Genomic DNA, 12414 nt, shown 5'->3' on the forward strand with positions numbered 1-12414 from the left:
CAGTTTTAGGTAATCTGACAGTTGATTTATGCTCCTACAGATTACCCACTGATAGGATGACTACATATTTGTAATTCAAATAGGTTTCCAATCATTAAATTTACTATTTATTTATTTAAAAGGGACAGGGCACATTAATAAACATTTCAGTGTAAATATGCCTGATTTAGAAGAAGACGAATTTTCATCTGAAATTTCATCATTTTATTTTCATCTCCCTGGCAGGAGACATTACAGAGGTCAATATAACAAAGGTGCAATACAGCACAATAAAATCACATATACACATATATATTTTCTTTGTAAAGTGCATGTAAATCTGTTGTAAAGTGTTGTGAGAAGTAAGTTTTGCTAAGACAATTGAACCGTCATCTCGTTATACAACCCTGTGCTGTAAAATGATAAATCTACCTTTCAGAATCAGAAAGAGCTTTATTGCCAGATAGTATTTTACATGCACGAAGAATTTGCTATGGTGATTAGGTGCTAGGCATGGACATATACATACAGTTGACATAAATAGATTAAAAAATATATAAAATATGGAATAAACAGATGCAAGTTATAAAATAATTATGTGAATGAAGTAAGCTTAAAAACAATGTGGTAGTTATTTACATGTGGAAAAACCCCAAGCATCAACTAAATCATACTTCTCACGACTGACACACGGAGCAACAGCGACATCTTGAGGCCACTATTAGAAAATGCACTGAACTGCATTGTACACACGTGCCTGCTTAAGCAATTCTAACTGAAACAGTAGAATATGAACTCTGTAATCTAGATATATTTGTGCTTTTTATTGCAGATCTCGCACACTGACTGCATTTTGATCGCTGACCAAACGTACACGTGGTTCTCTTGTGAAGTGTAGTGATGTGTGTGTCCATGGTGTCGACGCTGCCCTGGAGGTGAACACACAGCTAGCCACATGCTAACACAGTCGCAGCAGCAAGTGGCGATAACATCAGTCAGTGTTGCACGACACGTGACACTGCGGTTAAAATATTCTTTGGGGGAAAAAAGGCGTTTTGGGACACCAGCCACAGCAGGACATTAACAGCGTTAACGTTACATATTATACTGCAGAAGAGACTAACGTAAAGTTAAGAAACTAAACTTGGAATGAGCTACGTTAGCTAGTTGACGAGCATTGCCAGAACGTTCTGGCAATAAGTGTTTGCTAACTACTGTAATTGTGTCTGACTCGTATTGTGACAAATCACAATAAATATACAACATGGCGTTCCTGAAGCTGGTGGTAAGGATGACCCTCGCCTCCATCAGTCCTTAACGTACTACAGTCAGGGAAGAGGAGCTAGCATGCTAAGTTAGCCTGAAACAGTGGTAACCTAACGTTAGTTTATCACGCTGTGTGGCGATTGGGTGATCCTTTCCAAAACAAACTGTCATACCTGTAAGGTAAGGTTTTACGGTGTTTGCCTTTGAAGTAGCGCTTTGTGTTGTAACCAGACAGTCGCTATATATCCGAGTTCGACGCAGTGTCCTGATGTCATTCTACCTTTACATTAGCATACTCTGACAGCACTAGCTAACCTAGCTTGCTGCTACCGGCATCTTAGAAACTTTGCAAACGACCTTAATGTTTTGAAATGTGACTCATGGCTGCCATGTTATTTCCCCACTTTCAGTAACGTTGGATCGGAACCATCTTCAAAACGGCATCAGCAGGGGAGAAACTGGACTCATCCGGCTCAGCATCCAGGTCAAAGATGGAGTTAGCAGCGGTGAGTGCACCTGCTGGCTGCTGCCACTGTTTGTTATGGTTATCGCACAGCCAGTGTACTGAATCTGTCAGAGGAGATTAATTGTATTTTATCAGCAAACATTTTCCCATACAAATAAAACAGTTGAGACTGTTCCTGGTGATCAACCAAATTGTAATACTGTTTGTGTATGTGTGACGTAACAGTAATATTCTGCACTTATTCACCATTAAGTTAACTATTTGTCTGTCAAAGCTACCAGTCCAACTTGATGGCACAGCAGTTTAAGCTACACGTGGGCAATACTGACAATACCGCAATGTGTGCCATTTTATATCATTATGTCAATATATATATTAAAATATATTAATTGTGATGTGGAGGGCATAACAGAGAAATGTTGATTTTTCTCTTGCTCTGGCTGAATGGTTGACCCAGGCGCTGGTGTCAAAGTTTGATTTTGGTAATTTTGATAGGATATTTTGGAATTGTGTTTTCTTGTTACCACACAGGGATACACGAATGCACACACAGCCACTTTGTGACTCATGCCGTTTGACAAAGATGCAATTTAGCAGTGAGCTTTGCGGTGGGGGGAGAGCATGAAACACAGATGTGTGAGTGTGTCTCTGAAAGATAAAGATGGAAGCCCATAGAAAAACGAAAGACTGGATTAAGCTTTTGCCTTGGTTGTGAAAGTTGGGGGAGGGAGGACGAGAGCAGGAGAAAGCCACTGTGGGTTGGCGAGAGAGCGAGGGAAGGAAGTAGAGAGAGGAGAGGAAGGTGAGAGATGGAGGTTTATTTTATAATATGCTACTTGTAATAGCAGCATCACGGAGAGAGGTTAGTGAAAGAGGGCAAAATGCAGGAAAAACATGATTCTCAGAGCCGAGCCCCGGGCAGCCTGGGGGAAGGTAAGAGTGTGTGTTTGTGTCACGTGTGTCACGTGTGTCACGTGTGTGTGTGTGTGTGTGTGTGTGTGTGTGGCAAGTACATATACTATGTATTAAATGTTGCATGTCTAGCAGACAGCTCACGTATAGTGTCGTCATTTTATTTTGTGGTGGTTGTGGTTGTTGTTATTGCCACATGATGAGCCTTTTCTGTTCCACGTTTACATTTGTTTCAGACACAGCTAAATTTAGCGTCTGTCCATGTTTGTGTCTCATACCCTCGCTGCTCGTTTGTCCATGAGGCATGCAAGCACAGATAATGTTGAGTCTCAGTTTAATTCTACCCAACAGTCCCTCTGTGGGTGTGTGTGTGCGTGGACTGTCTCCGCTCATCTCTGCTGTGTGCAAACCTGGCCTTTGCTCTGTGCTACAGGCTTGTTTTTGTTTTGTAGTGGAAATGTCATACAAGCATATTATATTCAAATTTAAGTCCACTCCATGTGCATGAGATGTTTCATTATTTTGGCACACACTTCTGTTGTCAGGATTTTTGATTCAGATATTTGTGTGGATAACACTTCCCTGCTCTTTCGAGAGCACTGTGATTAATCCTTTGTTTCTCTTTTCCTCTCCCCATTTCTCTGTCTGTGATCCTCCAACACTCCCTGTCAATAATTCTGATTTCATCGCCCCCAGGCTCACCCAGCTCTCAAAGCCTTTATGTGTGGCTCTCTGAGTGGCACCTGCTCTACGCTGCTCTTCCAGCCTTTGGATCTGATCAAGACACGGCTGCAGACCCTGCAGAACGATGCCAAGCCGGGGTGTGTGTGCACACGTAACACACAGACACATCTCGTTTATGAACATGCAAACACAGACACACACTACACATTTTGCCTGCATGCTGTCAGACGCATGTACATCAGCATGCCCCTGGCGTTATCTTTTCTCTCTCTTGACTTTGACTCATGCACACCATGATAAGCAGCATGCACTCCAGGCACAACATGACACGCACACACAGCATGGCAGGACAACATTAGCAGGCACTGCCAGCCTGAATTTGATGTTATGACCCATATAGGTCAATTAGTCACACCCAGCACCATGTAATCATAATGTCAGGCTGCTATGTTGCAGTTACCTCCGTTCCACAGGTGGAGGCCGTGCCTTAGTACCAGTTTCCAGAGGATCAATTCTGTAGTAATTGTTGTTCTATAGTTTATTGTTCCGACAATGAACATCCAAACACTTTTATGTTTTGTCTCTTGTCAGTGTCTTCTTGTAAGTCTCTTTTAAAAACGCACTTTTATCAGAAAGCGTTTCCCAATTTCTATCTGAGCTGCCTGTTTATTTTATTGTTGTTATTCTCGTTTTATCTTCTCTTATATCCCACGTAATTGTTATATTTTAGTTTGATTTATATTATATTTTATAATATTGTCTGGATGTTTTGCACATTTCGAATGTGTCTATAACCATTCCTCAATTTCATCTTACAGTGCACCGAAGGTGGGGATGTTTACAGTTCTTGTAAATGTTATTAGGAAAGAGAATTTCTTCAGTCTGTGGAAGGGAGTTTCACCTGTGAGTAACAGTCCTCGTTTATTGTTTTCAACATTTGCAATAATTTCTGCCGCTATGTATCCTGTTGTTTGATGTATGTATGTAGTAAGTAGTCAGCGGGGGTATTTGTTCTCCAGCACCAATCCATGTGCACTCTTTGTCTTTCAGCTTACATTAGCGTTACCTCTCCGTCTTGCTCCAAGAACCAGACAGCCAAATTAGGTCTTCTTTTCCACATAGCTGTTATTCTGTCAGAATGCTAAATTTATAGAAACGACATCCGTCTAGCACAATGTCTTGACATAGACTAGGCCATCTCTTTGGTTTTACTTATTAAGTCAAACAAAACACAACAGAAATTAAAAGGATGACACGCTCGTGGTATTTCATCTTTATAGTATGAATGTATGCTCATCATGTTTTTACCACTGTCAAAATATCAAATACTTTACATGCTTGGTTGGCATTTATCATAGCTAGCACCACCTTTAGCACCATCACATTAGGCACAAAACAGAATATGAGGAATGTTTAACACTTACGTCTCTCTCCGGCAGTCATTTGTGCGCTGCATCCCGGGGGTGGGCATCTACTTCAGCACCTTCTACTCCCTGAAGCAGCACTATTTCCTGGACCGGGCACCCAATGCTGGCGAGGCTGTTCTGCTCGGAGCGGGTGCGAGAACAGTGGCTGGTGTCTGCATGCTGCCATTCACAGTCATCAAGACTCGCTTTGAGGTGAGAAACAGTTTCTTTACATATTGAGAGACTTCAGAGTCCATCTGACCTGAGACATGCTAACTGATTAGTGGAATTCAACCACAGTCAACTTTCAGTTAATGTTAATAATAATAATAATAATCCTTATTTGTAGAGCACTTTTCAAAAACAAGTTACAAAGTGCTTTAACAAGTGTAAAGAATAATACAAAAAAAAGATAAGAGCATGAAAATTTAATATAAAATTAGTAAAATACAATAAAATAAAAGGGATAAAATAAAGTCAAATAAGATCGGGAAAAGCTCTCCTATAAAAGTATGTTTTAAGAAGGGACTTAAAAGAGTTCACTGACTCAGCCGACCTGATTTATTAACTTATTAACACGGCCGTTTAATTCAAGGCAGTCAATGAGGCAGTTTTAGGCAGCGATTTAATGTTTTGTCTTTGTTCTCTATATTTGAACTTGTTTCCAGTATTTTGTTCTGAGCCAGGTGGGATTTCTCCCTGGAATAACAGACCTTTAGCACATGACGCATGTTTACAATAGGTGACAAATCGAAATGTATTGATCCAACAAGAGCACTTTAAGAACACTCGGGCCACATGAAAGGAAGCTGCTTTTTGTGGGCTATTGACTCATCAGTATGTTGGCGGAGTCTTACTAAATGCTTTCAGGCACTCCTCATCAACTCATGTTTTCGTAGTAATAAGTAGGACTTGTGTATGTGGAGCCTTCTTTTAGTCAAGACCTAGAAAAAATGTAGCATTCTCGTGATAGCAGTTGTAAAATACAAGTGATAAGATGTTGCTATTTTTCTGGTTCTGGCACAGGAAGATAACTTCCACGTTTTTAAATCTCGCTTGCACGTCTCTGATTGGTCGGTTGTTTTTCCAACTCGGGGAAACAGACGTCAATGAGCCAGACCTTGGGAAAAAAAAGTCTGGAAACAGGCAAATAAAGGGCTACTTTGTGCTGCAGTAGACAAGACGTGGATATTTGTGTTTGCATGAATTTCAACAAAGAGTGAGAATGTTCTTCCATGACACGTCCACCTTCATCTTATTTATTCATCAGGCGTTCGAGTTCTAGGGCTCATTGGCTGACATGTCACTGCATGTGAAAGATGGTGACTAATGAATGAACCATTAAGTATCTGTGGGTAACAGACATTGTACCCAATGAATGGCGATTCTACCTAGCATTCTTAAATGAATAACCATAAACTACAACTAGTATTCTCCATCAGCAGACTGCAACACTGAAAAAGCTGTATCTAACTGTGTTTCCAGGCAATTAAGTACTTCCTCCCAGTGATATAAAAGCAACAGTGTAAATAAACATATTCCATACAAATTTAATGTGTTCGCATGTTGTTTCAGAGTGGCTGTTACAACTATGTGAGTGTGGCCGGGGCTCTGAGGAGTATGTATGAGACAGAGGGAATCAGGGCTCTGTTCTCGGGGCTGACTGCCACGCTGCTCCGAGACGCTCCGTTCTCCGGCATCTACGTCATGTTCTACAGCCAGGCTAAGAAGGGGCTGCCTCAAGGTGAGAGCCACACTGCATCAGAAAATCAAAATGGAGGTCATTTAAAATGTGTTGTTCTTGTACTACAGAAAATCAATCCTGGATAGTGAATGCTTTTAAATCTTTGGCCTCCAAAAGGGGCTTGAAGTGCTTTTTGTTTTGTTTTTTTAAACCTTAAAAGTTTTTTCATGACCAGCTACACAAAGCGTGTTTCCATCCACCTTTTTATTACACATATTTAATGAACCAATAACGAACCTGAGTGGAAACACCAGAAATTTAAAGGGGGAAACAAATATCGCAAAAATGCTTGGCTGAGGTGGAAAAGCTTGTCACTTTTGCTCATCAGTTGCCGATGAAACAGATGAAAAGAAAGGGCTGTGTGGACCAATAAGGAGAATGTAATGTTCCTGAAATACATGACATAAATACAAATATTTCCAGCAATTGATCCACAGTATTTCAGTGTTTGAGGTTCAACTTTTAATCACATCATCTTGTTCAGTCTCTTCCCCTGCAGTCGTTTAATGGTATCCGACTGGAAAATTAGCATCACCTCTGTTTGTTTTTTCTCAATGTGTCAAAACTTTACTACTGTTTACTGCTCTAGGCAAAATGAATGCAAAACGGATACATTGGCTAATAATATTTTATTTTAAATGCGTCACTCAGCATACGTTGCCCGATATGTAACAAAAACTGGCGTACAGAAAGACGAAAGAAATTTGTTTTGCTCACTCTTGGTCACGATGTGAATATAAGTGTTGAATACTCTTGAATATTGGTATCCGTCTCAAAAGTTCAGCATTGTTCAGGCTGTAACACACACAACGCACATCAGTACATGGTTATACTCTCCTGATACCTGGCTTCTCTTCTCTTAGAGGTGGCTTCGTCAGCGTACATCCCGCTGGTGAACTTCAGCTGTGGGGTGGTGGCAGGCGTCATGGCGTCGCTGGTCACACAGCCTGCAGACGTGGTGAAGACACACATTCAAGTCAGGCCGTCCCATTGGAGCACGGCAGATGCTGTTCGCTACATTTACATGGTGTGTGCTCATTTAATCCCAGCTGTCAGTTTTTTTTAGGGAGAAGCAGGATTAGCAGTACTCATTCTTGTTTGCATGAAGGGCTTGCCCACTACATCATTGACGTATCGTACTGAACTTTCCTGCTCTGTCCTCTCCCTCAGGAGCATGGCATGGGCGGGTTTTTCCGCGGGGCTGTACCCAGGTCTCTGCGACGCACTCTGATGGCTGCTATGGCTTGGACTGTGTATGAGCAGCTGATGGCTCGGATGGGTCTCAAATCCTGAAGAGTCGAACAGTGTTGAGCTACAGTGAAACAGGATGAAAAATGAGGGGATAATGATACCCAGTATTTTCTCACTGAAAGCCCCATGAAAGAAGGAAACGGAGCTGAGGAGCTTATAGAGACAGTGATCAAGCACTACCAAGATTTTGAAAAGAGGAACCAGGTGGATAAATGTTTGAGTAAGAATGCTTGAGTGTGTGCGTGTTTATGTTGATATTTAAGTATGAAAATGTGCCTGTTTTTGTCTGTAGGTGTGTTTCGAGATATTGATGTTATACCTGACACACTCTTAAATCAGTCTTGGACTGAAGCTACACTCCCTGCTGTGAAGTGAACTTATTCCTCCTCTAACTATTTATGTTTGGACAGCCTGAGATATGGCTGCCACTAATAAAAGCTAACTGTGCTGTGCAGCATTGTTGCCCTTGACAAGGTATTTTAAAATGCTGTCAAGACAAACGGGACACTCAGCAAGCTGGTGTAGTCAACATCGCTGAGGTTGCAAAAACCAAAGCACTGCAGAGAGAGAAGCTCAGGCTTCCTTCGTGTTTATGAAACTTGTACAAGATAGGGCAATGTTTCTTACTTGCCAATTAACAAGCAGACTTTTAGCAGATATTTAATTTGTTTCAGGCTCAGACAATCACACTGCTGCATTATGGGAAGCAAATCACAATAAAGCCTTTGTTGCCATACTCCTCAAAACTATGCTGATTTAAAGTTTATTTACAACTGTGGTGCATTTTTGACTCAGCGGAGTGGAACCAGATGTGCTTTTTTAAAGAAGTAATGATAATCAGTCACATCTGAGCTTGAGAACCATGGACCTGGAAGATGTACAGACCGGTGATGGCATCTCAGTCATCAGGATTTTGTGGTTTTGTAATTGAAATGCTTGATTTTGAAAACACAAACGGCAATGCGCTTAGCACTGCTTCCTGTGTTTAAGTCAGCACTTTTAAAATTTGACTTTTTTCCGAAACATTGACACTCATTTTTCAGCCTCTTCCTAGCGTAAATATTTGAGAAAACACAGAATTATTGGTTGAATCAAATACATTTACGTTGCTTGTACAGTGTGCCCTTTGCTGTGACTATTATTTATTATTGTGGATATAAAAAATAGGTGATATATAGAAAATGATTATACAGGAGTTTATAGAAATAAATGCCAAACGGAAGATCTCATTAGTGGAGGAGACTAAAAAAATTTAATATGACAAAATAAATCATTACGCACCAAAAGTGTAACGCACTAAAGATTTTTGGAAGTTGGTAACATGGCAGAAAGACATCCAGTGTGATCTGTGATATAAGGGGGAAGGTTGTGTAGCAGAAAGAGAAATCTAATGACAGGAGTTGATGTCTAAATGCCTCTAAATGTTTGCTGTGTAACACAAACTGTGCCCTACGTGTGCCGTGAGTCACATCTGGAAGTTTTTCCTCGTCAGTTTATCTTCATCCTCGCACCACTCCTGTAGTCTTCATTGATCCTGTGTTGTGACTATATTGTATATGGTCATTGTGATTGTAGATATTTGGTCTGTGCCTGGTTTTTAACGTCAATAAATTGTCTTCTTAAAAAAAAAAAAAGTAATTTCAACTTTTTATATACTGGAAATTAAGACGAGTTTGACTTTGCTTTATTGTTGATTTTGCTTTATTTATAGATCACAATTAACAATAATCATCCACACCAACTACCGTATATTGGAGGTACAGCATCAACTGTTATTAACAAACTAGGGCATAAACATTGTCAGAGAGCCACCAGATATGACTGTTAGACAGCGAAAACCAGCCATTATAACCACAATATATTAAACATAATGTGTAGAAAGAAGCAAATCACCATTTTTTTCAAAAGACAGTGATAGAAAATATTTGTACAAAACACAAATTAAAAATACATTTTAAAGCATCCTGTAAAAAGATGTTAATGACTTTTTCACTGAGCATTTTAAAACAAATCTAACCTAGGGCAGGGCAATAAAACAATGATTATTATCGCAATATAATTTTCCTCCATAATATAATGACTGTTAATATATCGTCTATAAATATTTGGTTTAATTCATCTGAATCATGAACCAATTAACACTTAATTTTCTATTAAAATATTTATTTTGTTGAGGAAAGGGGACAGAAAAAAGATTTACAAATCTTATTTGCTGAGAAAGATTTTATTGTAATAGTTTTGAATGTTCAAACCTTATACCTTTCCAGTAAGAGTCAGATGACATGACTGAGAATTAATAACAGATGTAGTTGAGTTCCTCCTGGCAGTCCCGGTTCTCCCACACTCCCCCTCTGGTTAAAGCTCCACAGCGTGTCCATACTGGACACTGATGGTCCTGATCTCCTTGGGTCCAGGCCTGGTACAACATAGGGTCACCGTTCACCCACAGCCAGCTGCCCTCCAGGTAACGCAGGCCGATCCACACCCGCTCAGTGATGCGGTCTTTCTGGATCTCTTTCAGGGCCAGAAGGTGCTCGGTCTCAGAGAGCAGGCTGGTGAGGTCAGTGTGATTCTCCCTGCAGTGCTTCAGAGCCCCCTCCCAGGTCATCTTCATCTCCACCACGATCAGGTTAAAGCAGAAAAAGGGAAATTTATGTGTTGAGGCACTGTGCCATCCAGACCATTCACAGCCCTCCCAACAAACCATAGCATAGACATCATGTGTTATTGGGTTTGCCCGTATCCCACGGTACATTTGTTGCATTTCCTCCTCCTGACCACTTCCACTGTGTTACGAGTCCAATCTCTTTGTTGAATTTGATGTTGTTGTAGAGTCCGATCCAGAACACACCAGTAACTTTCCCAGATGTTGCATTTTTCAGTGTCTCTTCTTCCCATTGTGTAGTGATGGGGGCGAGATCTGTGTAAAAATCTCTGCAATACAGTTGAGCGTAAGGCCATATAGCGTCGATATCCACATATATGTGCTTTCCAAACTGTGCCGACATACTTAAAGTAAAGACCATTTTCAAAACCACAATCCTCATGGTGGTGAAGATTACCGATAGTTGTAAGGATGAGTACAAAGTGTGTTCTGTTCAAGGTGAAGCCTGCGTGTCAGTGTGGTCCCTCCTCTGTCACCTCCTTATATAAGTCAGTGACTACATCCAGCTGTGACTAATGTCATTGTTTGCATGCAAATGAAACTATGCAAAATGAAATCCTGATATCCAGCCGTCGCAGGTGGTTGAGACACCACGACCACCATGTGATTGCAACATCTTTGGTCAGAGGCCTTTGATATCAAGCCTCCTCTCTCCCTGTGTTTCTGTCTCAACTGTTACTATCATCAAAGACCAAATGAATTACCAAAACAATTACTAAAAACATTTAAAAATCTTACCAGGGCACAGGCATAGACAGCATGACAACACTTGATCATATAAACATGAACCCTCCTGATACACTATTGCTGAATGCATATATCTTCACTATTGCTGAGATCTGTAAAGCACTGAAAGATACACACCTGTAAAAGTCAACAGGACCTGATAACTTGGATCCTTGCCTGATGGCTGCTGAGCTTATTGCAGGGCGAATTACTTACATTTTTAACCTGAGCCTTGCCACAAATTGTATTCCCAAAGTATGGAAGGCAGCTTATGTTGTACCTCTATTGAAAGGTGGGGACCCCACAAATGTAGATAATTACTGACCCATTTCTAAACTATCTATGAAGCTAAAGTGTTGAAACATCGGTAAATGTCCAGTTAAAGCAGTTTTGAGTTTTAGTTGAAAATAACACCATAAACGGTCAATATATAGTTTTCCGCGGCCACTAGCGGTGCAGTTTTTAGATTGCAAACAGGTGTTTGCTCGTAGGCGGGCTCGAATTTATGAGAAGGCAAAATCCGACACACGAGGAGACAGCTTCACGCAACATGCTGGAAACTCAGATAAACTCACACAGCAATGTTACAGTAATATTTTTTATGCTTGTTACATGATAACGTTACTTTGACTGCATTTAGCCAACGTGATACATTGGTGTTAGCTCACCTGCCTGCTTTTCAGTAACCAACTTTATTTGGTGTTGCGCAGGATGGTAATATAGGTCCTGTTAGCTGGTGAAGTAACATGGACAGCTGTACAACTCTAGTATTTTGCACTGGAAACCTTAGCAGCTGCTGGGAGTTAGCCGTCAAGCTAATGTTCTCTAACTTGAGCCAACTAAAACACAACATCTATATATTTGACATGCTTTGCAGAACTGTAAGGTTACCTGTCCAATAGGATGAAAGCCAACTCTGTGTCGGTTTTGTCAGTTCCAAAGTGGAGGTCTCTCCGCGATTCAAGCCTTTCTGATGTTGATGTGTTTTCACCCGAAGTCGATCTGATTCTCGTTTGGCCTGATAGGCTTCAGCACATAAAACGTTGTTGTTGGTTTTATCCTTATGTAGAGTTTGTGCTGGAGCCTGTGTTGTGCCCGATGCCGGTTGTTTTTTGCGGACTCCATCTTGTTAGCTGTGGTGTTGTTGCTGTATGTACGGTGAAGAATCAATAGGCACAGAGACTCACATGCAGTCACAGCCAATGGATTTCCCTGAAAATCCAACCTGGGGTATTTTCATAGGATTAGGCATACTGCCCGTCAGATGTAACAGAAAAACCCGGAAAGTGTTTTATAATAATAGATAGCATCTCTC

At 40.8% G+C, this 12414-nt stretch overlaps 1 protein-coding gene across 2 annotated transcripts; it reads left to right on the plus strand.

The window, feature by feature from the left end:
- The first annotated feature begins 742 nt into the window (after nt 1-742).
- Nucleotides 743-9327, plus strand: LOC119899214 (mitochondrial glycine transporter B-like). 2 transcript variants are annotated; one of them, XM_038713703.1, is made up of 8 exons: nt 743-914; nt 1656-1751; nt 3320-3444; nt 4126-4210; nt 4747-4926; nt 6289-6457; nt 7321-7484; nt 7628-9327. In XM_038713703.1, the coding sequence occupies exons 2-8, from the start codon at nt 1737-1739 to the stop codon at nt 7748-7750; spliced, it is 861 nt and encodes a 286-aa protein (XP_038569631.1). In that variant the 5' UTR covers nt 743-914; nt 1656-1736; the 3' UTR covers nt 7751-9327. The 2 variants fall into 2 exon arrangements, with proteins under 2 accessions (XP_038569631.1, XP_038569630.1); XM_038713702.1 differs by lacking the exon at nt 743-914 and adding an exon at nt 942-1425.
- The last annotated feature ends 3087 nt before the right edge of the window (nt 9328-12414 follow it).

The sequence above is a fragment of the Micropterus salmoides genome, unplaced genomic scaffold, assembly GCF_014851395.1.
Source record: "Micropterus salmoides isolate LMB-PRFRI ecotype aquatic unplaced genomic scaffold, ASM1485139v1 Ms_hic_scaffold_12, whole genome shotgun sequence".
NCBI lineage: Eukaryota > Metazoa > Chordata > Actinopteri > Centrarchiformes > Centrarchidae > Micropterus > Micropterus salmoides.